General features: G+C 45.1%; 1 protein-coding gene and 1 long non-coding RNA gene across 5 annotated transcripts in view; one reads left to right on the top strand and one right to left on the bottom strand.

Annotated features, from left to right (window-relative positions):
• The window catches only part of wt1a (WT1 transcription factor a), a 92,195-nt gene that overhangs the window by 50,413 nt on the left and 14,092 nt on the right, over positions 1 to 27,690 (top strand). For all 4 annotated transcript variants that reach the window (XM_070899533.1, XM_070899532.1, XM_070899535.1 and 1 more), the window contains exons 4-5: positions 7,925 to 8,027; positions 10,755 to 10,905. In XM_070899533.1, the coding sequence (XP_070755634.1) occupies positions 7,925 to 8,027; positions 10,755 to 10,905 (254 nt within the window). The remainder of the gene's footprint in view (positions 1 to 7,924; positions 8,028 to 10,754; positions 10,906 to 27,690) is intronic.
• Positions 11,627 to 26,379, bottom strand: LOC139279473 (uncharacterized). Its single transcript, XR_011596480.1, has 3 exons — positions 26,320 to 26,379; positions 23,745 to 23,820; positions 11,627 to 11,656 (listed from the first exon to the last, which is right to left on the bottom strand). It is a non-coding gene; the product is annotated as an uncharacterized lncRNA (long non-coding RNA).

Here is a 27,690-nt window from a genome sequence, read left to right as displayed (position 1 = left end):
CCTAATTAAACCCTTTGTCCTCCTCTGCTGAATTCTAAATTTCTCCCAGTCCTCAGGTTTGCTGCTTTTTCTGGCCAATTTATCTGCCTCTTCCTTGGATTTAACACTATCCTTAATTTCCCTTGTTAGCCACGGTTGAGCAACCTTTCCCGTTTTATTTTCACACCAGACAGGGATGTATAATTGTTGAAGTTCATCCATGTGATCTTTAAATGTCTGCCATTGCCTATCCACCATCAACTCTTTAAGTATCATTCCCCAGTCTATCCTAGCCAATTCACATCTCATACCATCAAAGTTACCTTTCTTTAAGTTCAGGACCGTAGTCACTGAATTAACTGTGTCACTCTCCATCTTAATGAAGAATTCTACCATGTTATGGTCACTGTTCCCCAAGGAGCCTCGCACAACAAGATTGCTAATTAATCCTCTCTCAATACACAACACCCAGTCTAGGATGGCCAGCTCTTTAGTTGGTTCCTCGACATATTGGTCTAGAAAACCATCCCCTATATACTCCAGGAAATCGTCCTCCACCGTATTGCTACCAATTTGGTTAGCCCAATCTATATGTCGACTAAAGTCACCCATGATAACTGCTGTACCTTTATTGCATGCATCCCTAATTTCCTGTTTGATGCCATCCCCAACCTCACTACGAATGTTTGATGGTCTGTACACAACTCCCACTAGCATTTTCTGCCCTTGGTGTTCCGCAGCTCTACCCATACAGATTCCACATCATCCAAGCTAATGTCCTTCCTTACTATTGTGTTAATCTCCTTTTTAACCAGCAACGCTACCCCACCTCCTTTTCCTTTCTGTCTATCCTTCCTGAATATTGAACACCTCTGGATGTTGAGTTCCCAGCCTTGGTCATCCTGGAGCCATGTCTCCGTAATCCCAATTACATCATATCCATTAACAGCTATCTGTGTAGTTAATTAATCCACTTTATTACGAATGCTCCTCGCATTGAGTCACAGAGCCTTCAGAAGAACCATCAAGGCTGCCTCTGCAAATTCCTGCAAATCCATTGGCAGGATAGGCGCACCAATGTAAGTGTTCTCGCTCAGGTCAACATCCCCAGCATCGAAGCATTGACCACGCTCGACCAGCTCCAATGGGCGGGCCACATTGTCCGCATGCCTGATGCTAGACTCCCGAAACAAGCACTCTACTATGAGCTAAAGCACGGCAGGCGAGCCCCAGTAGGGCAGAGAAAACGTTTTAAGGTCACCCTCAAAGCATCTTTGAAATAATGTAACATCCCCACTGACACCTGGGAATCCCTGGCCCAAGACCGCTCAAAGTGGAGGAGAAGCATCCGAGAAGGCGCTGAACACCTCGAGTCTCTTCGCCGCGAGCATGCGGAAGCCAAGTACAAACAGCGGAAGATGTGTACGACAACCCAAGCACTCCACCCACTCGTCCCTCCAACCACCGACAGAGACTGTAGATCCCGCATTGGTCTCATCAGTCATCTGAGAACTAATGTTCGTGTGGAAGCAAGTCATCCTTGACTCCGGGAAACTGACTAAGGAGAAGAAGAAGAAGATGGAGGCCATGAATTGGTTCAGGTTAACATTGTTTTCAGTTGGAAAGCAGGCAGACTGAGGCCTGTACCCTTAAAATGGAGACAGCACAGGAGGGGCCCTTAAGACAGACAGCTGAGGAGGCCAATATGATACAACCATGGCAGCTGGCTATAATCAGCAGGCAACAAGGCCCTCGTTGAGTGGAAGAAATGGTGATTGCGCAAAGCTTCAGATATGGGACCAATGCCCTGGACCTGCAGGCAGCTCAACAACCTCCACCTCAGTTACCCCTTCCTCACCAGTGCTCCCTTGTCCACATCGCTATATATTTACCATGAAGTATTTGTGTCTGAGCTGCTGTTTAATGCAGATATGTTCAGTGATAATTAGTGCTCTGGGGTTTGTTTCCCTGTGACTGTGTGCTGGAGACCACCTGATTCTCTTTGCTGTGTTTTAAGGGAGCAGATGGGAGATTATGAGCATGTAAACAGACTTATCCAGTTGTGTAGTGTATTTTCATTACAACAATAATGTGCATTTATATAATGCCTTTAACATAAAACGTCCCAAGGCAACGTTATCAAACACCAAACCACATAAGGAGATATTAGACTCCAGGCAGCTGAAGGCAGGGCTGCCAAAGGTCGGGGCTACGCAATGGGCCAGAATTGGAGGAGCGCAGAGATCTCTGAGGGTTGTTGGGCTGGAGGAGATTGCAGAGATTGGGAGGGGCGAGGCCATGGAGGGATTTTAAAACCACAATGATAATTTTATAATTGAGGCATTGTCGGACCGGGAACCATTCCAGGAATTATTAAGCACTGGAAACAATTGCATATCAATACATTGATTGTACATTTGATACAAATAATAAATACTAGTATATTGCAGATGGCATTGTCTACATTAAAGGAAAGGTTTTTTTCATTACATGCAAGGCAGCAACAAAGTACCGAGACAGAATTCCAAAACTTGTGGGCAAAGCCTGCAACTATATCGTGACAGTTGACATGGTTAGATTGACTGGGAAATGTTGACATTGCAATTTACAATGGTAAATGTTGTGCAAAAGAGTGACCAGAAATTGCGGCAAGAGGCAGTAAGGTTTGTGAAGAGGAATTGTATATCCTAAGTGTAATGCATGCACATGTGAGTATGCTTACAGGTTTGTAGAGCTGTTGAGGTGTGAGTGGCTTAGCCAGTCATGTGCTGTTCACATGACTCAATAAAACCCCAGCCAATTGGGTCTAGGTTATCCACGATGAGGTATGCAGTTGTGAGCCTGGTGGACGAACTGGTAATATGTAGTGTGATTGTTAAACTTTTGTTAATAAACTAACTAGTTCTTAATAGCAATGTGTTGCTATGAATTCTTAAGCAAAGAACTCGTGTAGCAAATACATTACACTAAGCAAGATTTTTAATAAAATATTTAAGAAATCCAATAAGGGCTTCAGGAAAAACTTATTTACCCAGAAAATGGTTAGAATGTGGAACTCACTACCAAAGGGAGCAGTTGAGGCAAATAGTGTAGATGTATTTAAGGGGAAGCCAGATAAAGACATGTGGGAGAAAGGAATAGAAGATTAAGCTAATAGGGTTAGATGAAACAGGGAACGAGGAGACTCACTGATGGAGTAAACAAGGAGAAACTGTTTCCACTGGCAGGAGATTCGGTAACCAGAGCACACGGATTTAGGATAATTGGCAACAGAACGGGGAGGGAGATGAGGAGAATTTAGTTTAAGCAGCGAGTTGTTATGATCTGGAACTGGAGATATACTTGAAGGGCTACAAATTTCAGCGCTACGGGGAAAGAGTAGGGGGAGTGGGACTATTTGGATTGCTCTTTCAAAGAACCAGCTCAGGCATGATGGGCCGAATGGCCTCTTTCTGTGCCGTATGACTCTATGATCTGGCTTGTGAATCTACAAAGGTCCCGTAAGCCTTCACAGCGATTGTGCACATGTAAATGGTCAAAGGAGTGAGTAATATACTTATGTCATGGTAAGGTTACTGTTTTCAAAGAAAGAAAATTAGTCCAGACAGATTATATTGCATGCATAAATATACAGATGAAGCTCTCTGACAGCCCATCATTTAAGTCATATTTAAAAATCCTTGGGTATTAGAATCAATAGCTGATTATAACTCACGTTCAATTTTGAATGTGTGATGTGGAGCCTGGAGTGATTGTGACAGCAATAGATTTCGAGGGTGATGCAAGCTGCTTGCCTGTGATTGTTGCTGCTGAAGTGAGAGGGGCCTGAGCCGATACAGTGATTGTAAACTGCTGGTTTGGGAACAGCTGTTTTCACATGTCAGATTTTACCATCTCACATGTACAATAAAAATGCTATTTACTGTTAACATTTACAGTCTGGGGTACGGTAGCATCTTGGTTATGTTATTGGGCTAGTAATCCAATGGACCTGGACCTGGACCAATGATCCAGAGACGTGAGTTCAAATCCTACCACGGCAGCTGGGAAATTTAAAATATGTTAATTAAATAAATTTGAAATAAGAAGCTAGAATCAGTAATGGTGACCATGAAACTACCAGATTGTTGTAAAAAACCCATCTGGTTCAATAATTAATGTCCTTCAGGGAAGGAAATCTTCTGGCCTATATGTGACTCCCGACCCAGAGCAATGTGGCTGACTCTTAACAGCCCCTCTGCAATGGCCTAGCAAGCCACTCAGTTGTACCAAAAAGTAGTGAAATCCTGTTACAACAGTGCAGGGTGTTGGTGAAACCACACCTAGAGTACTGTGTACAGTTTTGGTCTCCTTATTTAAGGAGGGATATACTTGCATTGGAGGCAGTTCAGAGAAAGTTCACGAAGCTGATTTCTGAGATGAAGGGGTTAACAGGTTGAGCAGGTTGGACCTATATTCATTGGAGTGCAGAAGAATGAGAGGTGATCTTATTGAAACATTAAGATTGTGAGGGGGCTTGACAGGGTAGCTGCAGAGAGGATGTTTCCCCTCGTGGGGGATTCTAAAACTAGAAGGCATAGTTTCAGAATAAGGGGTTGCCCAATTAAAATTGGGATGAGGAGGAATTTCTTCTCTCAGAGGGTCGTGAATCTTTGGAATTCTCTGCCCCAGAGACCGTGGAGGCTGGATCATTGAATATATTTAAGGTGGACATGGACAGATTTTTGAATGACATGGGTGTCAAGGGTTATGGGGAAGTGGGCAGGAAAGTGGAGTTGAGGACAAGATCAGATCAGCCATGATCTTATTGAATGGCAGAGCAGGTTCGAATGGCCGTATGGCCTACTCCTGCTCTTATTTCTTATGTTCTTATATAAACTGCTACAACACACCACACGGACTGCAGAGGATCACCATCGCCTTCGCAATTAGGAATGGCAATAAATGCCGGCCTTGCAAAAAATTTTCCTCATCTAAACAGCTAAAAGTGGTGCAACTTCCAACCTGCCATTAATTAGGTCATTCTGTTAGATCTTTGGAACTGAAAATCGAACAATACAGTGACTTTCAGAGAAAGGTTAGGTGGGGTGTATGGGGTGGGGGGGCAAATTTACAAAGGGTCAAAGTGTTTGTTTGTCAGCATTGGCTAAAATGTCAGCCATGGCTCAGTGGGTAGCATTCCCATCTCCTGAGTCAGAAGGTTGTGGGTTAAGTCCCACTCCAGGGACTTGAGCACAAAAATCTAGGCTGACACTCTCAGTGCAGTGCTGAGGGAGTGCTGCACTGTCGGAGGTGCTGTCTTTTGGATGAAACTTTAAACCGAGGCCCCGTCTGCTCTCTCAGGTGGACGTAAAGGATCCCATGGCACTATTTCAAAGAAGAGCAGGGGAGTTATCCCCGGTGTCCTGGCCAATATATTATCCCTCAATCAACAAACAAAAAAGCAGATTATCTGATCATTATCACAGTGCTGTTTGTGGGAGCTTGCTGTGCACAAATTGGCTGCTGCGTTTCCCATATTACAACAGTGACTACACTCCAAAAGTACTCCATTGGCTGTAAAGTGCTTTGAAACGTCTGGTGGTCGTGAAAGGCTCTCTATCAATGCAAGTATTTATTTCTTTCTTGTCAACTTTTCTTCACAACGTAAAACTGTTGTCTTCAGCAGTTTGTGATTGCTGCTTTGATTCGTTAGGTGTGATGTGTCCATCCAACGTGAATTATGTACCTTCTCCAATTGAAAAGGTCGTCAGGCCTGCTATACTGGAAAAAGAGTGAATTGCGGTATAAGCAAGGAGCTTCCCATTTTCGGAATGCTGAGGGTCCCAACGGCTTCCTCTGTGTGTTATGTGTAACGACATCCTAAACCTGTTCTTTATAAACACAGCACCCAGAGAGAAATCTGGCCCATTGTTGAGTCAGAACTTTACTCTGCATCTGGTCATGCTATGCTTGACCCGGCGGTACTCCACCATTCCTCCCCACCCATCCAACAACCAACCCCCCCACCAACTTGGAGAACACATCAAACAAGATAGAAATATCGAAGAATACATGAATGAGGAGCTTTTGTACTGAAGCTGCCCCTTTTCCCTTGTGCATCCATTCTTCCTGCTAAAATATAGTGTAAAGCTTTAATGTTTCCATGGCAACTTGGACACTGCACAAGAAAATTGCCAAAGAAAAAAGGTGCACTCCAAAAATAGAAAGGGTAAAGAAAGACTTGTATTTATACATCACCTTTCACAACCTCTGGATATCCCAAAGCGCTTTACAGCCAATTAAGTACTTTTTTGAAGTGTAGTCACTGTTGTAATATAGGAAATGTGGCAGCCAGTTTGCACATAGCAAGACCCCACAAACAGCAATGTGATAATAGCCAGATAATCTGTTTTTAGTGATGTTGAGTGATAAATATTGGCCAGGACGCTGGGATAACTTCCCTGCCTGTCTTCAAAATAGTGTCATGCGAACTTTTACATCCACCTGAGAGGGTAGGCGGGGCTTCAGTTTACCACCTCTTCTGAAAGACAGTCCAATACTCCCTCAGTACTGCACTAGGAGTGACAGCCTAGATTTTGTATTTAAGTTCCTTGAAGTGGAACTTGAACCCATGACCATTTGACCCAGAGGTGACAGTGCTACCCACTGGACTATGGGGAACCATCTTACACTGCACTATTAAAAGACTTTTAAGAAGTTTGTATACTCATTGTAAGTAATCCTTCATATTCTCAAAAATAAAAGCTAACTGCATCTACATGGTATGGTAGTGTAGTGGCTATAGTACTAAAATAGCAATCTTGAGATCTCATTGTAGCAAGTGATGAAATCAAATCTAATAAATCTAGTGATTTATGGACTGGCAAAGCTCCTGGAATTTTTGTAAAATCATGAGTGATGCGTTGATGTAAAAAGTCCCGTGGCACTGTTCGAAGATGAGCAGGGGAGTTCTCTCTAATGTCCTGGGCCAATATTTATCCTACAACCAACATCACGAAAACAGATTATCTGGTCTTTTTTGCATTGCTGTTTGTGGGGCCTTGCTGTGAGCAAATTTGCTGCTGCATTTCTCTACAGTACAACAGTGACTACACTTCAAAAAAGTACTTAATTGGCTATAAAGCGCTTTAAGAAGTCCTGCGGCCATGAAAGGCGCTATATAAATATAAGTCTTCCCTTTTCTTGTCTTAGTGTCTAAGACATTCGCTTCCGGTTAAGCAATGCCTCAGTTTCAAAATTCTCTTCCTTATTTTCAAATCCCTCCATGGCCTCGCCCCTCCCTATCTCTGTAATCTCCTCCAGCCCCACAACCTCCCCGAGATATCTGCGCTCCTCTAATTCTGCCCTCTTGAGCATCCCTGATTATAATTGCTCAACCATTGGCGGCTGTGCCTTCTATTGCCTAAACCCCAAGCTCTGTAACTCCCTACCTAAACCTCTCCACCTCTACTTCTCTTTCCTCCTTGAAGACTGAAGATTGAATATATTTAAGGTGGAGTTCAGGCATATTTTTGAGCGATAAGGGAATAAAGGGTTATGGGGAGCGGGCAGGGAGTGGAGTTGATTCCATGATCAGATCAGCCATGATCTTATTAAATGGCGGAGCAGGCTCGAAGGGCCAAATGGTCCACTCCTGCACCTATTTCATATGTTCTTATGTTCCTAAGACGCTCCTTAAAACATATCTCTTTGACCAAGCTTTTGGTCTCCTGCACTAATTTCTACTTATGCGGCTCGGTGTCAATTTTTAAAAATCTCATAATATTCCTGTGCAGCGCCTTGGGACGTTTCACTACATTAAAGGTGCTATATAAATACAAGTTGTTCTTGTAGTGTTGTATATTCAGTTGCTAAGATAATTAAACGAAGTCCAGCGAATAGAATATGTGACTGTTGACTGTTGAGCCTGTTCTGTTCTCACTGACCAATGGTCTACTTACAGCCACGCCACAGGATACGAGACCGACAATCACAACGCCCCCATGTTGTACAGCTGCAGCACGCAGTACAGAATACACACGCACGGGGTATTCCGAGGGCTCCAGGTGAGTGCCACCCATATCTTTTTCTTCCGCACGCGTGTCTGTTGCTCGTCTTTTCGGGAAAGTGAAACCTTTGCCCCAAAAGCTTGGGAATGTTGATTGCAGGCAGTGTGAAGGTGGATTGGACCATGAGGCCCGCTCGTGTGCACAGATGGTTCTAATTTAGAACTTTCTCAGCACTACAGCAGCAGGGGGAAAGGAGATTCTATCTTGTATCAACAGATTAAAAACAAAATGTGCATTCGACACTCATTTGCTTAAGGCACAGAGACTGAAAACCAATCAAGGTTGGCAGCAGTCTGAAGATTTACAACTCTCTGCTGCGTATCTTTTGAGAAATTGGCAAAATAATGTCAATGAGAACTGATTTTATCCACACTTGTAGCCCTCTATTCCTGATATTAATCATTATACTATCTTCCCAGTGAAACTTTTCCCTCTGATATATCACACCACTGATATCACACATTATTTATGGTTTCCTCTCTGGCAGTGAGATCATGACTAACACCCGCTCTATATAACCCACATCTAACTGTGACACCACTTCTTTCGATAGCAACTGAAAATACAAACAGTTTAACCCCACTGACACTATTGAGGTGCCGTCTAAACAGATGGCGCATCAGGCTCCACAGATGAGGCCTATGAATATGAATGTTTTAACAACACTTAATAAATTAGAGACGTGGAGGTTATGTACCGCAAGGTAATAAATTGTCTCAGAGTTGCATTCTTCTTTAAATAGTGTTGCAAACAGGAAGCAGAAAGGCCTCTCCTTCTGCCCTCACCCACCATTTCTTTGTTATTTCTCTCCCCCTCTTTTACGGCCTCCCTTGAAATGTGCTATTTTCCAACCAAAAGGTGCAGGCAGGTGTTTTGGTCTCAGAAAGGCGACATGTCTTCTGGTTTTTCCTCTCTCTTGGCTAAAGTCAGGAACTCACAGTGTGGGGAACTGTGGGCTTGAACCTACCACTTTATCCTATACTCCTCCAAGTGTCAGCTCTGGCTCAGTGGGTAGCACACTTTCCTCTGAGTCAGAAAGTTGTGGGCTCAAATCCCACTCCACTTGAGTGCATAATTTTAAGCTGACACGCCAGTGCAGTACCGAGGGAGTGCTGTACTGTCGGAAGTGTTGTCTTCTGGATGAAACTTTAAACCGAGGTCCCGTCTACCCTCTCAGGTGGACGTAAAAGATCCCATGGCACTATTTTGAAGAAAAGCAGTGGAGTTATACGTGGTGGTCTAGAGCCAATATTTATCCCTCAATCAACATAACAAAAACAGATTATCTGGTCATTATCACATTGCTGTTTGTAGGAGCTTGCTGTGCGCAATTTGGCTGCCGCATTTCCTAAATTACAACAGTGACTACACTCCAAAAGTACTGCTTTGTCTGTAAAGCGCTATGAGACGTCCGGTGGTCGTGAAAGGCGCTATATAAATATAAATCTTTCTTTTCCTTGGGTAATCCACCACACCGTGCCTGAGTTTCTATGTGCAAGCTCTGTATAAGCCCTCTTTATTATCACTTTCCATCAACCAGCAAACCAGTAACTTTCCCATGGCCTTGCTCAGTTAGTCAGAAGAAATGGTGCGTCTTTTGTTTGAAAGAACAAGCCCAAGTGGTGGGCAGCACCTGGCAAGTTATGTTGTAGCATTATTAGTAGTGGGGGGACTGAATGGCAGGAGCTACTGATTGAAATGAATAGAACCACTGTCACACTTTCGATTTTACCTCCAGGAGTTACAGATGTCACAGAAGTGTTACTAAATTATGACAACACAGAAGAGGCATAAAACAACAGAAAGTCTCAAGAATTCTCGTAGATGTGGCTACTCATAAATGGACTTCAATTTGGAGAGACCATAGAAGCTGGGATTGTTCTCCTTAGAGCAGAGAAGGTTAAGGGAAGATTTAATAGAGGTGGTTAAAATTATGAGTGGTTTTGCTAAGAGTAAAAAAGGAGAAACTGTCTCCAGTGGTAGGAGGGTCTGTAAGCTGTTAAGTTGGGAGTGACTTAGCCAGTTGCATGATGATCACAAGACTCAATAAAACCCCAGCCAGTTGGGGTCAGGGAATCCATGATGAGGCAGGTGGATGTGAGCCTGGTGGATGAACTGGTAATGTGTAATGTGATTGTTAAACCTGTCGCTAACAAACCAACTAGTTCTTAATAGCAATATGTTGCTATGAATTCTTAAGCAAAGAAACCATGAAGCAAAAACATTACAGGTGGGTAACCAGATGACACAGATTTAAGGTTGTTAGCAACCAGAGGGGCAATGAGGAGAAATATTTTTACACAGCGAATTGTTATGATGTGGAATGCGCTGCCTGAAAGGGCGATAGAAGCAGATGCAATAATAAGTTACAAAAGGGAATTGGATATATACTTGAGAGGGAAAAATTTTCAGAGCTATGGGGAAAGAGCAGAGGAGTGGGATTAGTTGGATAGCTCTTTTGTTGAGGCAGCATAGATACGATGGGCCGAACGGCCTCCTTCTGCGTTATAAGATTTTCTGATTAGTCAAGCCCCTGCTGAATCTTTGCATCAAACACGATAGACGGAATTAGAAACTAGCTAAGTATTTTTGGAATTCTATGACAATATGCACAATACGATGGAAAATTCTACCATCATTGATTTTAGTTTGAATGTAGCAAGAATAAAGCTGAGGCAAAAAACTGTCAGCTTTACAGACCTTGGTGTGTGTTTATTATTTCAGGATGTTCGAAGGGTCCCGGGTGTGGCCCCCACCATTGTCAGAGCGAACACAGAAGCCAACGAGAAGCGTCCGTTCATGTGTCCCTACCCTGGGTGTAACAAACGCTACTTCAAGCTCTCCCACCTGCAGATGCACAGCAGGAAACACACAGGTAAAGGCAGTGCGGCGTGAGCAAATTGAGATACCGGCAGTGAAAACACATTGGGCTGGATTTCCGGCTTTGATGTTTTTAGGGCGATAATGGCGACGGGGCGGGAAAGTTAGCGCCCGGGATTAGCTTGCACCTCAGTAGGTAAGTTTGGGCAGCTGGGCCCTGCGTCAGGGGGTGCAGCACTAAGGGAGGCATTGTACACCTCTCCTGGAGCTAGGATGAGAAACTCCCGAGCTAAAGAGCCGGCCGGGAGTGCTCTGAGAGATGCCTGGGGGAGGCGGCGGGGGGGGAGGGGGGAGGAGAAACTAAAAAAAAACACAAAAACATTCCCCAAACATTGCCCACACCACAACAAGACAAATCGCAAGAAACATTTAAAGTCAAAACAATCAGAAATACCTTAGGAGTCCATCATCTACCTCTCCGCTGTTGGGATGGTTGGACCACCCTGATTTCCCAGGCAGTCACTGCGGGGCGCGCTGTGCGGCGGACGGATCGGGAAACAGTCCAAACTCGCGCTGGTGTCGCAATCGGGGCATTGCACACCGGGCACAGCTCTTCCGGGCGGTGTTAAACTGGACCTGAGGATTGCTGCGGGATAGGGGAGGCTGACCGCCCGCCCGCATAGAATACTTCACCGCCGCCATTGCTGCTGCTGCAAGGCAAAAAACAGAGAGCAAAAGACCCAAAAATGCAGCCCATTGGGCCTGAAATTGCGGTCGGAGACTTCCAGCGGGCAAATGGCTCCAAACTATAAAATAAAAATAAAAATAAAAAAGCAAATTATTAATTAAATGGAGAAAAATTGCAAAGTGCTGCAGTACAGAGTGACCTGAGGGTCCTTGTGCATGAAACACAAAAAGTTAGTATGCAGGTACAGTAAGTAAGAACATAACATAAGAATTAGGAGGAGTAGGCCATCTAGCCCCTCGAGCCTGCTCTGCCATTCAACAAGATCATGGCTGATCTGGCCGTGGACTCAGCTCCACTTACCTGCCCGCTCCCCGTAATCCTTAATTCCCTTATTGGTTAAAAATCTATCTATCTGTGATTTGAATACATTCAATGAGCTAACCTCAACTGCTTCCTTGGGCAGAGAATTCCACAGATTCACAACCCTCTGGGAGAAGAAATTCCTTCTCAACTTGGTTTTAAATTGGCTCCCCCATATTTTGAGGCTGTGCCCCCTAGTTCTAGTCTCCCCGACCAGTGGAAACAACCTCTCTGCCTCTATCTTGTCTATCCCTTTCATTATTTTAAATGTTTCTATAAGATCACCCCTCATCCTTCTGAACTCCAACGAGTAAAGACCCAGTCTACTCAATCTATCATCATAAGGTAACCCCCTCATCTCCGGAATCAGCCTAGTGAATCATCTCTGTACCCTCTCCAAAGCTAGTATATTCTTCCTAAGGTGACCAAAACTGCACGCAGTACTCCAGGTACAGCCTCACCAATACCCTATACAGTTGCAGCAGGACCTCCCTGCTTTTGTACTCCATCCCTCTCGCATTGAAGGCCAACATTCCATTTGCCTTCCTGATTACCTGCTGCACCTGCAAACGAACTTTTTGGGATTCATGCACAAGGACCCCCAGGTCCCTCTGCATCGCAGCATGTTGTAATTTCTCCCCATTCAAATAATATTCCCTTTTACTTTTTTTTCCAAGGTGGATGACCTCACACTTTCCGACATTGTATTCCATCTGCCAAACCTTAGCCCATTCGCTTAACCTATCTAAATCTCTTTGCAGCCTCTCTGTGTCCTCTACACAACCCGCATTCCCACTAATCTTTGTGTCATCTGCAAATTTTGTTACACTACACTCTTTCCCCTTTTCCAGGTCATCTATGTATATTGTAAACAGTTGTGGTCCCAGCACCAATCCCTGTGGCACCCCACTAACCATCGATTTCCAACCCGAAAAGGACCCATTTATCCCGACTCTCTGCTTTCTGTTAGCCAGCCAATTCTCTATCCATGCTAATACATTTCCTCTGACTCCGCGTACCTTTATCTTCTGCGGTAACCTTTTGTTTTTACACCTTATTGAATGCCTTTTGGAAATCTAAATACACCACATCCATCGGTACACCTCTATCCACCATGCTCGTTAGACGAGGATGGTGGAGATACTCTGAAAGTGGGTGCCTTTTCCTATTTGCTTCCAATGTGTAATCAGGAAGGCAAATGGAATGTTGGACTTTATTGCAAGGGGGATAGAGTATAAAAACAGAAGTCCTTCCAGAACTGTACAGGGTATTGGTGAGGCCACACCTGGAGTACTGTGTACAGTTTTGGTCTCCTTATTTAAGGAGGGATATACTTGCATTGGAGACAAATCAGAGAAGGTTCACTAGGTTGATTCATGAGATGAAGGGCTTGACTAATAAAGAAAGGTTGAGCAGGTTGGACCTATATTCATTGGAGTGCAGAAGAATGAGAGGTGATCTTATCGAAACATAAAAGATACTGAGGAGGCTCGACATGGTAGATGCAGAGAGGATGTTTCCACTTGTGTGGGAATCTAGAACTAGGGGGCATAGGTTCAAAATAAGGGGCTGCCCATTTAAAACAGAGATGAGGAGGAATTTCTTCTTTCAGAGGGTCGTGAATCTTTGCAATTCTCTTCCTCAGAGAACTGTGGAGGCTGGGTCATTGAATATATTTAAGGCGGAGATAGACAGATTTTTGAGCGATAAGGAAGTAAAGGGCTATGGGGAGCGGGCAGGGAAGTGGAGCTGAGTCCATGATCAAATCAGCCACGATCTTGTGAAATGGTGGAGCAGGCTCGATGGGCCAAATGGCCTACTCCTGATCCTATTTCTTACGTTCCTATGTTCTAACTGCAATCAAACTACGAACCTACCTGATGGTCCTGGATCTACGGAGACTCGGGCTCCTGGGCCTGCAAGCGCACCTGGGATCATGTGGGCCAGCCCAACCAGTTAGAAAGGGGGATTCCCATTATGCTTGTAGAGAATGGCCATAAGCTTAATAGGAATCACCCCAAAAATACATGTACGCAACATTGAAATAAAACTAATATTATTACTTATTTACAATTAATTAGCATACAATTTAATTAAACATTTAAAACAAAAATTTAATTTTTTGAAAAATAAATGTAAACATTTTTCAAGGGGCTAAAAATAACCTAAACTCATTTTACAGGTTTTTGAATGTTAAAATTAAAAAATATATATTTCAATATTTATTTAAACCCTTATGATGGTAAAAGAAGGCCCTACTAGGCAGAAGAGTTCCATGGGTTTTTGCTGGGCAGTAGTTGGGCAAATAGCCAGACTCTCTGCCAGCGAATATCCATGTGCTGGGGCTAAGGATCTTCTTGACAGATCGCAAGTTCCAGATTTTTGCACATGCGCATCGTACAGGAAAACCCGGAACCTGCGGGATAATTACGGCTGTGTACGCAGTCATAGGCCCGGGAAAATCCGGGGTCATTGAATTAATAACTTGCGGCGACAAATGCACCAATAATCTATTGGACTCAGTAGGCCAACGATATTCGTAGGGCTGGAGAGGATGGAAAACCTGCGGGGGTGGAAAAGGTGGAGCATGTATTTTAGGGTGGAACTTGGTTACACCCCATTTGGATTATCTCTTTAAACTATGATCGGGAAGCGTGTAGGTGGATCTTCCAGTCAGCCAGCGGCTCAGTGGGTGGCATCCTCGCCTCTGAGTCAGAAGGTTGTGGGTTCAAGTTCCACTCCAGGGACTTGAGCACATAAATCCAGGCTGACACTCCGGTGCAGTGCTGAGGGAGTGCTGCACTGTTGGAGGTGCCGTCTTTTGGATGAGACGTTAAACCGAGGCACTGTCTGCTCTCTCAGATGGACGTAAAAGATCCCATGGCGTTATTTCAAAGAAGATTGGGGGAGTTATCTCCAGTGTTCTGGGGGCAATATCTCTCCCTCAATCAACATAACAAAAAAATAGATTATCTGGTCATTATCACATCGCTGTTTGTTGGAGCTTGCTGTGCGCAAATTGGCTGCCGCATTTCCCTACATTACAACAGTGACTACGCTTCAAAATGTACTTCATTGGCTGTGAAGCAGTTTGAGACATCCGGTGTACGTGAAAAGCGCTATATAAATGCAATTCTTTCTTTCTTCTGCCTAGTTCCCCCCATTTTTAAAATGCCTTAGCGGCAGCACACTAACACAGTGGGAAGGAGGCCGGTGCCTTACAATGGCGACCCCCTCGTTGCCGCGGATACGGGAGATCGGTCGCACGCTCCGCCGCTTGGTCGCGAAAAGCCAAGGCTGAACCCCGTTGGGCAAAGAAGAATTTCCTGACATCAGTCCTAAATTTGCCTTTTATTAGTTTGAATCTGCGTCGCTCCTCCCTATGGTTACGGTACTGTTCTGTATCTACCTTTCTGTTTCAAGTAGTGCCAGTGTGGCTCACCTTTCCATTGTCTAGATTTTTGGACTCTAAAGCAATCAAAGGATATTGGGGATCGGGTGGGAAAATGGAGTCGAGGTCGAAGATCAGCCATGACCTTACTGAATGGCGGACCAGGCTCGAGGGGCTGTGTGGCCTACTCCTGCTCCTATTCCTTATGTTCTTATGCCCCTATTAGGGGCTCCGAAAAAAAAGAAAAAAGACTTGGATTTATATAGCACCTTTCATGACCACTGGACATCTCAACACACTTTACAGCCAATTACGTTTTTTGGAGTGCAGTCACTGTTGTAATGTGGGAAATGCAGCAGCCAATTTGCACACAAGCAAGCTCCCACAGCTCCCAAACAGCAATGTGATAATGACCAGACAATTTGTTTCTTTTGTTATGTTGAATGAGTGGTAAATATTGGCCCCAGGACATCAGGGATAACTCCCCCTTCTTTTCTTTGAAATAGTGCCATGCTGTCTTTTGCACCCACCTGAGAGATCAGACGGGGCCTCGGTTTAACATCTCATCCAAAAGACAGCACCTCCAACAGTGCAGTTCTCCCTCAGCACTGCACTGGAGTGTCAGCCTACACTTTTTGTGCTCAAGTCCCTGGAGTGAGATTTGAACCCACAACTTTCTGACACAGAGGTGAGAGTGCTACCCACTGAGCCACAACCTAAGTTTCTCCAATCAATCCTCATGAACCAGTCCTGTGATGTTCAGGCTTATGTCCTGTGACGTGTCGTTGCATCATCATAGCCAGTCCCTCGGATTTGAGGAAGACTTGCTTCCACTCCTGAAGTGAGTTCTTTGGTGGCTGAACAGTCCAATTCGAGAGCCAAAGACTATGTCACAGGTGGGACAAATAGTCGTTGAGGGAAGGAGTGGGTGGGACTGGTTTGCCGCATGCTCTTTCTGCTGCCTGCGCTTGATTTCTGCATGCTCTCGGCGTTGAGACTCGAGGTGCTCAGCGCCCTCTCGGATGCACTTCCTTCACTTAGGGCGGTCTTGTGGCAGGGACTCCCAGGTGTCAGTGGGGATGTTGCACTTTATCAGGGAGGCTTTGAGGGTGTCCTTGTAGTGTTTCCACTGCCCACCTTTGGCTCATTTGCCGTGAAGGAGCTCCGAGTAGAGCACTTGGTTTGGGAGTCTCGTGTCTGACATGTAAACTATGTGGCTTGCCCAGCAGAGCTGATTGAGTGTGGTCAGTGCTTCAATGCTAGGGATGTTAGCCTGGATGAGGACGATGTTGGTGCGCCTATCCTCCCAGGGGATTTGTAGGATCTTGCAGAGACATCGTTGGTGGTATTTTTCCAGCAACTTGAGGTATCTGCTCTACATGGTCCATGTCTCTGAGCCATACAGGAGGGTAGGTATTACTACAGTCGGTTAGACCATGAGCTTGGTGCCAGTTTTGGGCCTGGTCTTCAAACACTCTTTTCTTCAGGCGGCTGAAAGCTGCACTGGTGCACTGGAGAGGGTGTTGGATCTCGTCGGCGATGCCTGCTCTTGTTGATAGGAGGCTCCGAGACATGGGAAGTGGTCCACGGTATGCAGGGCTGTGCCGTAGATCTTGATGACTGGGGGGGCAGTGCTGTGCGGTGAGGACAGGCTGGTGGACGACCTTGTCTTACGGATGTTTAGTGTAAGGCCCGTGCTTTCGTACGCCTCAGTAAATACATCGTTGCACACTGATGACTCCCCTGTCTCTTGGTGGCCAGAAGTGGACTCAGTATCAGCCATGGTTCGTGTGGTACTACTCTGAGTCAGAAGGTCGTGGGTTCAAGTCCCACTCCATGAAACTTGAGCACAAAAAATAAATCTAGGCTGGCACTCCAGTGCAGTGTTGAGGGAGTCCTGCACTGTTGGTTAGTATGTCTGCTCTCTCAGGTGTATATAAAAGATCCCATAGCATTATTTTAATGCAGAGCAGGGAAGTTAACCCCAGACCTGAGCCAATATTTATTCCTCAGTCAACATCACTAAAAAGCAGATTATCTGGTCAATGCGGTTTGTGGGAGCTTGCTGTGTGCAAATTGGCTGCCGCGTTTCCCACATTGCAACAGTGACCACACTCCAAAAGTCATCATCATCATAGGCAGTCCCTCGAAATTGAGGAAGACTTGCTTCCACTCTAAAAGTGAGTTGTTAGGTGACTGAACAGTCTAATATGGGAATTACAGTCTCTGTCACAGGTGGGACAGATAGTCATTGAAAGAAAGGGTGGGTGGGACTGGTTTGTCACACGCTCTTTCCGTTGTCTGCGCTTGTTTTCTGCATGCTCTTGGCGACGAGACTCGAGGTGCTCAGCGCCCTCCCGGATGCACTTCCTTGACTTAGGGCGGTCTTTGGCCAGGGACTCCCAGGTGTTGGTGGGGATATTGCACTTTATCAGAGAGGCTTTGAGGGTATCCTTGAACTGTTTCCTCTGCCCACCTGGGGCTCGCTTGCTGTGTAAGAGTTCCGAGTAGAGCGCTTGCTTTGTGTCAGGCATGTGAACAATGTGGTCCACCCAACGGAGCTGGTCGAGTGTAGTCAGTGCTTCGATGCTGGGGATGTTGGCCTGATCAAGAACACTGACGTTGGTGCATACATCCTCCCAGGGGACTTGCAGGATCTTGCGGAGACATCATTGGTGGTATTTCTCCAGCGATTTGAGGTGTGTACTGTATATGGTCCACATCTCTGAGCCATACAGGAGGGTGGGTATCACTGCAGTCCTGTAGACCATGAGCTTGGTGCCAGATTTGAGGGTCTGATCTTTGAAAACTCTCTTCCTCAGGTACTTCATTGGTTGTAAAGCACTTTGAGATGTCCGGTGATCGTGAAAGTTGCTATATAAATCCAAGTCTTTCTTTCTTTAAATTGGAAACAGTCGGGATCCCCAAAAAATGATTCCTGGCACGCCACTCAGCATTTCCCCCCCACAAAAAGCATTACTATAATCTATAACACTTGTTTGAGGAAGCAGCAGTAAAAAATAAAAATCATATTTCCATAAGTACGGCATCCCAAGGACAAGGTGACATCAGAAACAACTTCAGCTGATATTCCTGGGCTGAAACTCTCAAGCTGTAAATCTATCCTAGCGTTCTAAGCAGAATATGTGATGGTCGTGCGATAAATATCTCCACGGGTAATTCATGAGCGACAGAGGCGGGAGTGAGTTATGGTTGCCTCATGAATGGAGATATTTATTCAGGATTGTGTCCAACATATGGGAGATTTGGGACATATTACCTTGAAATCCAAATTTCCTATTTGAAATATGACCAAATGTCTAAAAACTTATGGCCGCTAATGGTTTAAATGTCTGCCAATTATCAAATCCCCATGTCCTAACCCCAAAGGAAGCCTTATTTATCGTATTATATGGCTGGCCAAGATTCGTCCTTCATGTGCTTGGCATAGGAGGATCGTAAACCACTATAGTAGTCCCTGCTTTTTTTTTGATCGGTGAAACGCTCTCTTGCCATGAGCCACAACTGAAATCTAACATGGTGATTGTACATGAGGAGAAGTAAAAGATCTTTATGTCACATTGAGCAACATTTCCCCTTTGAGAATCAACGGCTGCAGTGATGGTGAATGCTGGCAAGAATAGAAGAACACTGTCAGTAACAGGAAACAAGAACTCCAGTGGGAAACTCGAATGGAATAAGCTTGTTGACAAGCTGCAGAAATTATATTTATCGATTTAAAAAAAAAGAACTGGGGGGTGGGTGTGTAACACACATAGGGGGAGAAATTGGAGTCCCCAGAGCAGCACTAAAGGAACGCAAATGACTTTACGCCCAGATGCGGCACTGCTAACTACTCCCGCTAAATTCGGCGGGAGTTTAGTGGTGGTAGTGCCCTGCTCCATTGCGCCAGCGATGACGATGCCACTGCCATGCGCAGCGCTCCACTTTCACCCTGCAGCAAAAATTCAGGAGCGTCCCCTGAAGCTGTGCCAGGCAATGACAGCAGGGTACTGGCTGCAATTCGTTCGCGGGTGCTAGTTAAAGGGGAGTTGGCATGTGCGAAAATAAAAATCACCCGACTTTCCAGTCGCGGCCTGTTGAATGGAGGAACGCGGGATTTGTGCCACGATCTGGCAGCCCAGCACTCCGCCAGGCTGATGTCACGGCACCTTGCTCCCTGGTGATCCAGGCAGGGACCCGCAGAGTCTGCTGCTTGGCCCTCCCCTTTAATGAAGGGGCGGGCCCCTTCTACGTGGCAGCGCTACGTGTCCCAGTGTGTAGCACTGTGCCCCGCTCCATGTGCGTCCGCCCCACTCGGGAGCAGTAATCCCAATATCGTGAGCGGCGCGGGACCTCCGCGCCTGGCACAGGAACTCACGCCTCACGGCTATTACCATCCTCAAACGGGGCGCTGCACAATTTCCCCGCCCATAGTGTGGGTGACATTCATAAAACCTTGTGTCTTGCGCTCATATAGTGGGGAAATTCCAGTGAGAAGGAAAGACTTTAAGAGAAGAGAAGGGAGAACCATCCATGGCTAACTAAGGAAGTAAAGGATGGTATCAAATTGAAAACAATGGCATACAATGTTGCCAAAATTAGTGGGGGGGCCAGAGGATTGGGAAATTTTTACAAACCAGCAAAGGCTGACTGAGAAAAGAATAAAGAGAGAGAAGATGGATTATGAGAGTAAACTAGCAAGAAATATAAAAAGAAATAGTAAGAGCTTCTACAGATATATAAAAAGAAAGAGGGTAGCTAAAGTAAACATTAGTCCATTAGCGGATAAGACTGGGGAATTAATAACGTGGCAGAGTCTTTGAACAAATATTTTGTATCAGTCTTCACAATAGAAGACACTAAAATCATCCCAATAATAGATAATCAAGGGGCTGTAAGGAGGAGGGAACTTAAAGCAATCACTATCACTAAAAAAAAAGTACTCTAAAATAATGGGATTGAAGGTGGACAGGTCCTCTAGAACTGATGGCCTGCATCCTAGGGTCTTAAAAGAAGTGGCTGCAGAGATAATGGAGGATCCAGCAGATTTGCAAACTGTAAATGTAACGCCCCTATTTAAAAAAGGAGGGAGACAGAAACCAGGAAACTATAGATCAGTTAGCCTAACATCTGTCGTTGGGAAAATGCTGGAGTCCATTAAGGAAGTATTAGCAGGACATTTGGAAAAGCATAATACAGTCAAACATGGTCAGCATGCTTTTATGAAAGAGAAATCATGTTTGACAAATTTGCTGAGGTTCTTTGAGGATGTAACAAGTAGGGTGGATAAGGGGGAACCAGTGGATGTGGTGAATTTGGATTTCCAGAAGGCATTCAATAAGGTGCCACATAAAAGGTTATTGCACAAGGTAAGAGCTCATGGGGTTGGGGGTAATATATTGGCATGGATAGAGGATTGGCTAACTAACAGAAAACAGAAAGTCGGGATAAATGGGTAATTTTCCGGTTAGCAAACAGTAATTCGTGGTGTGCCACAGGGATCAGTGCTGGGTCCTCAACTATTTACAATCTATATTAATGACTTGGATGAAGGGACCGAGTGTAATGTAGCCAAGTTTGCTGATGGCACAAAGATGGATAGGAAATCAAGTTGTGAGGAGGACACAAAGAATCTGCAAAGTGAGTGGGCAAACTTTTTGCAGATGCAATATAATGTGGGAAAGTATGAGGTTATTCACCTTGACAGGAAAAATAAAAAAGCAAATTATTATTTAAATGGATAGAGATTACAAAATGCTGCAGTCAGAGGGACCTGGGGGTCCTTGTGCATGAAACTCAAAAAGTTAGTATGCAGGTACAGCAAGTAATCAGGAAAGCAAATGGAATGTTGACCTTTATTGCAAGGGGGATGGAGTATAAGAGCAGGGAAGTCTTGCTACAATTCTATATAAGGTATTTCTGAGACCACACTTAGAATACTGCATGCAGTTTTGGTCTCCTTATTTAAGGAGGGATATATGTGCATTGGAGGCAGTTCAGAGAAGGTTCATTAGGTTGATTCCTTAGATGAAGGGTTTAAGTTATAAAGAAATGTTTAGTAGGTTGGGCCTATACTCACTGGAGTTTAGAAGAATGAGAGGTGATCTTATCAAAACATATAAGATACTGAGGGGGCTCGACAAGATAGATGCAGAGAGGATGTTTCTACTAGTGGGGAAATCTAGAACCAGGGGGCATAGTTTAAGAATAAGGGGTCGCCCATTTAAAAATTAGATAAGGAGAAATTTCTTCTCTCTCGGTCATAAATCTGTGGAATTCTCTGCCCCAGAGAGCTGTGGAGGCTGGGACATTGAATATATTTAAGGTGGAGATAGACAGATTTTTGAGCGATAAGGGATTGAAGGGTTATGGGTAGCGGGCAGGGAAGTGGAGCTGAGTCCATGATCAGATCAGCCATGATCTTAGCGGAGCAGGCTCGAGGGGCCAAATGGCCTACTCCTATTTCTTATGTTCTTATATTCTTAGGGGTTCAAAATTACGAAGGGTTTTGATAAATTCAATAGAGAATAGATTATTTCCACAGGTTGGTGAATCGGTAACTAGAAAAGATAAATTTCAGATCTTCATCAAAAGAATTAAGGGAGAGGGGCATTTATAGCCAATGAAGTTCTTTTTGAAGTGTAGTCACTGTTGTAAGGTGGATTGCCCTATCTACAGAGCCCAGAAGAAATTTGAGAACAATTTTAGTGTAAATTCAAACAATGGCAGATTCTAGGGAGAGATTGGCCCATTGAGTCTTAGGGGGGAAGATTTACCCTTCAGAAAAAGGCGGTAAGGCCTTTCCCACTGGGGGCAGGCAGTGGGGCCGACCCATCCGCAATTGCCCCCGGATTTGCGCTAGGCCCCATGTTTCCACCCCACGCGGTGCCCCGATCCCTTGTCGGCCATGCGCCGACCCCTTGCCGCCTGGCGACAACCTCTTTTCTGCGCCGCATGGGAAATTGCCCCACGAGGGGAATTTTCCCCACAAGGCGGAAGCTGCCACCCTTAAAGGAGAGGCGCATCACCGCGGCCACCATTTTGTTTTAATTGTCAACCGTCTCCTGAGTCGGCCCGACAATGGCAGCGGCTGGCCCGGGAGGACCCCTCCCTGGTGGCCAAGTGGCCACTGAGACCTCACTGGGTCTCACATCATCCCTCCCCTTTAAATGAAGGGGAGGGACATTGCGACACGTCAGAAAGCGCTGGGAGGCGGCGTCAGAGTTAAAGAGCTGAATTTTCTAGCTCTTCCCTCCGACTCCCACCGGGCGGTAAATTTCTGGGTAATTCGAAGTGCCCGTGCCAATTTCTCGCTAAGGGCAATTTCAGCTCTTTAGTCTGTAGTTACCGTGTGTGATCTTCCACTGCACTTTAGTCCCCTCTCTAGTGTCCGTTATTGTGGGCGTAATCAGTAACCATCCACCCGGGAAGGTTTGGACTTGAAGTTCCAAAAAGTGATGAGTTTATGGGAATGTTTTTCCACACGTTGCTGGCATTTCCTCTTGGAGCTGTCAGAGCAGCATTCCACTTCTGAGTTATTTGTGACTTTTGACCATTCTCAAGCCAATGTTTATTTTTAATTTTAAATGCAGGAGACGATTAGTCCTCCTTTTGCGTAAGCCTCTTTCAAATTTTTTTAAAAAGTGATCTTACAAATTGAATGGTTGGTGCAACATGATACAGTGCCTGCGACAGGGTTAATGGTTTAGCGGTTTATGAAGGTTCAGCTTTTGGAAGAGTCTGCAAATCCTACCCGAGCATTACTCTCGAGTCAGCACCACAATAATGTAATTAGAATTGCTGTAATGAGTTACAAACTAAGAAAGATAATATTGTAACGCATTTGTTCATAAACATTGCAAAATGAATACCTTGGCCAACGTTTTACGAGAAACTTTTGATAAAGTGAATTGGGGGAAAAAAAATGATTTCCGCTGGTCAGTGGGTCAGTAGCGGGAGGACATTCATTTAAGATCGTTACTATAGCAACAAGCGAGTGAAAAGGAGATTTTTTTTTAACTAAAGGGACTTTAGGACATGGAATGCTTAATCAGAAACTGAGGTGAATGCAGAATCTATCATATATTTTCAGAGGGAAGTGGATTAATATTTGAAACAGACATTTTTTTAAAGGGAGATGGGGAAAGGAGGGAGCAAAGGAACTTATTCCCAGAGCTGGCACAGATCGCGATGGGCCAAAAGGCCTCCTCTCTGTGCTGTAATACGCTATGATTTTGTGACAAAAATACAGACACCACTATTTAGCTTTCGGGAAATCCAGCGAAAGGCTGCTGCTAGGTGATAGTTCACGATGCAAATCTAGGACAAGTATGCACTTTGAACAGTTCCAAAGGAAATTTGGGATCCTTCTGGCATGAACTGTGGAACAAAATCATATTTCTATACTAGCGACATGAACATCTCAACTGGGAACCAGTGCCGCACAACTTACTTTCGATTGTGTTTCCTTTTTGTTCCTTGAAGCCTCGGCCTCGCTGAGCTCAAGTACCACTCCTCTCCCAAGGTCACTGTGAAAGAAATAAGCATAAACTGAGCTTAGTCTGGCCACAGAAAGAAAAAAGAAAGTCTTACATTTATATAGCACCTTTCACGGCCACCGGATGTCTCAAAGTGCTTTACAGACAGTTTTGGAGCACTTCTGGAGTGCAGAAACGCGGCAGCCAATTTGCGCACAGCAAGCTCCCACAAACAAGCAATGTGATAATGACCAGATAATCTGTTTTTGTTATGTTGATTGAGGGATAAATATTGGCCGGTGCAAAACTCAAATGAAAATACATTCAGTAAACTAAAATGGGACAACCAAAGCATCTGAATAATATTTGGATGAAAGCACCTAACTCGATAAAGCTCCCCTCGAGCCCATTCCAGTAACAGTGGAATGTCTCCGCAGCTGATCCAAAGAGACCATCTCCATGGAGACAGAAGATTTCCATTCCCCAGCAATCACTGCACTGCACTGATGAAGACTTTGGCCGTTTGCTATTAATATCGCGCAACATGCTTACAACCAGAAATAGAAAGAAAAAAAGACTTGCATTTATATAGCGCCTTTCACAACCTCGGGATGCCCCAAAGCGCTTTACAGCCAATGAAGTACTTTTTGAAGTATAGCCACTGAATGCTATTTGCAAGTAATGGCTAGCTGAAGGCTAATTTAATTGGATAAAAGGACATGATTTCTATTAAAGAGTCTTTGGCCTAGAAATTGGGGCAAGTAGCGCCCGTTTGTCCGGCCCTATGCAGCATACTAAGGCCGCAAAATGGGAGGGCAGCAAGCGTGTGTGCACCTCTGGCCGGGAATGGGCCAACCACCATATTGGGTAAAGTCACACACGAGATGTCCTTTACCCAGGCCTGAACCATAAGCAAATAATTGATCAAAAGCCTGCTTGAGGTTCCCCGCTACAACATTGGTCATCCCAAGGCACCCAGTGCCATCCCAGGCTACCATCCCAAAGGAATGCCTGTCGATCAAAGAGATAAGTAAATTACCTGAATGTGGCGTGGGGAGGAGCAAGAGTGTCTCCACCCGACCCTATATTAAAGGGCCCAATCACTGTTGCTGACCCCACCCCCACATTAAAGGGCCCAATCACTGCGCCCCCCCCCACATTAAAGGACCCAATCACTGCTCCCCCTCCCCACCCCCACATTAAAGGACCCAATCACTACTCTCTTTCCCCCCCCCATTAAAAGACCCAATCACCACTCTCTTCCCCCCTCCCCCCCACATTAAAAGACCCAATCACCACTCTCTTACCCGCCCCCACACATTAAAGGACCCAATCTCTACTCCCTCCCCCACATTAAAGGATCCAATCACTGCTCCCCTGCCACATTAAAGGGCCCAATCACCGCATGCCCCCCCCCCCACATTAATGGACCCAATCACTGCTCCCCCTCCCACATTAAAGGGCCCAATCGCTGCCCCTCCCACATTAATGGACCCAATCACTGCTCTCCCCCCACATTAAAGGGTCCAATCACCGTGCCCCCCCCCACATTCAAGAGCCCAATCACTGCTCCTGAACCCCCCCCCCCACATTAAAGGACCCAATCACTGCTCCCCCTATATTAATGGGCCCCAATCACCGCACTCCCCACATTAAAGGACCCAATTAGCACCCCCCCACATTAAAGGGCTGAATCACCACTCCCCCCACCTACATTAAACATCCCAATCACCATTCCTTCCCCCCCCCCACATTAAACATCCCAATCACCACTCCCCTCCCCCAAATTAAACAACCCAATCACCATTCCTCCCCTCCACATTAAAGGGCCCAATCACCACTCCCCCCCCCACTCCACATTAAAGGGCCCAATCACCACACGCCCCACATTAAAGAACCCAATTAGCAACCCCCCCACATTAAAGGGCCCAATCACCATACTCCCCACATTAAAGAACCTAATTAGCACCCCCCCCCACATTAATGGGCCCAATCACCATTCCCCCCTCACATTAAACACCCCAATCACCATTCCTTCCCCCCCACTTTAAACGTCCCAATCACCACTCCCCCCCCGCAAATTAAACAACCCAATCACCATTCCTCCCCCCCACATTAAAGGGCCCAATCACCATTTCCCCCCCCCAAATTAAACAGTCCAATCACTGCTCCCCCCCCACCCCCACATTAAAGGACTCCCGACTGTACTCCCCCTCGTTGCTGCCGCTCCCGACACCAGATCCTCCCCCTGACCTCCATTTGCCCTCCCAACCTCCCTTCGAAAAAAGAGAATTGCACCTCGAAACAGGCTCGGGCTGAATGTGACTCACCCACATTACCAGCAGCATTAAGAGGGTAATTTGTCTTTCCGAGTAATATCCTTTTGCATGATTGGGGAAGTGGATGGGAGGCAAGTGCTTCAGGAATGCAGTTTCAGTTAAAATAACATGGGATTTTCAGATAATGTCTTCAGAGATGCAGTAGGCTCAAATAAAATAGAATTAAATTCTCGAGACTGATGCCCGTAGTCACTCGGTCTGAAGTAGTTACCATGATTGAAGTGTTTGAGGATAATGGCAGCATTTCCGAATTACAGCAGTTTGTTTCCTCCTTTTGGAAATCTGGTTATTAAAATTATGATGTCCTTGTGTCCTTATTCTTATGCCTTTTGTATTGAGTCTGCATCAGAATTTATATCCGTATGAATGTCCTGATAGGAAAAGAGGAACGTAGGTCTACGAGAAAGAAACAAACAAAGACTTGGTAGATATGAGGAATGTTGAATATCTTGCATTTATATACGACCACCAGACGTCCCAACATGCTTTACAGCCAATGAAGTGCTTTTGGAGTGTAGTCACTGTTGTAATGTGGGAAACGCGGCAGCCATTTTGCGCACAGCAAGCTCCCACAAACAGCAATGTGATAATGACCAGAGAATATGTTTTTGTTATGTTGATTGAGTGATAAATATTGGCCAGGACATCGGGGATAACTCCCCTGCTCTTCTTCAAAATAATGCCATGAGATCTTTTATGTCCACCCGAGAGCGCAGATGGGGCCTCAGTTTAACGTCTCATCTGAAAGACGGCACCTCTGACAGTTCAGCACTGCCCTCGGATTGTCAGCTTAGATTTTTGTGCTCAAGTCCCTTGAGTGGGACTTGAACCCACAATCTTCTGACTCAGAGATGAAAGAATGGAAGCTACCTACTGAGTTGCAGCTGACACGGAGGAGGCCATTCAGCTCCTCGAGTCTGCTCTGCCATTCAATTCGATTATGCTTAATCTATACCTATTCCACTTACCCGCCTGAGCTCCAGATCCCTTGGTAACACCTAACAAAAATCTCATGGTTAATTTTAAAAAAACACAATATTATTTAAACGGTATCACCCAATCACTGCATTAACAGTCTTGAATCCACCTGGGGGTACGGAAATTGTACTTTTGTCGACCTCACTTTTATGAAATTGACCTGCAATTGACATTTAGTTGCTGCAAAAACACATCAGAAATGGCAGAAACTTGAAGGGTAGGCTGTCGGAGAATGAAGTGTGCAGCGAGCAGATGTCAGGTTGCCTTGAGATATCGTGCACCATAGCCAAACATAACATCTGACACAGAACCAAGCCAGATGTTTTAAAACATGACTACTTAAATAATTCCTGTAAACAAGAACATACATTATCGTCCAAGTTTTAATTCAATCCCAAATCCCTTTGCTTCATTCTGATATCTAAAACATATGGCCTGTGCTGGAATAATTAAAGATATAGATTAATTCCCACTTAAAAAAGCGCAGGAACATTTTTGAACAATAGCTTTTCTTTTCAACTCTCTGATTTTTTAGTTGTTGTCGCATTTCACCACAAGAATTTGTTTTAAATATGTCCAAGACTAACTCTTTCCCCCCCCCCCC

This window comes from Pristiophorus japonicus, chromosome 14 (genome assembly GCF_044704955.1).
Source record: "Pristiophorus japonicus isolate sPriJap1 chromosome 14, sPriJap1.hap1, whole genome shotgun sequence".
Lineage (NCBI taxonomy): Eukaryota > Metazoa > Chordata > Chondrichthyes > Pristiophoridae > Pristiophorus > Pristiophorus japonicus.
The sequence above is the reverse complement of the archived record's forward strand: the minus strand, read 5'-3'. Positions and strand labels throughout refer to the sequence as shown.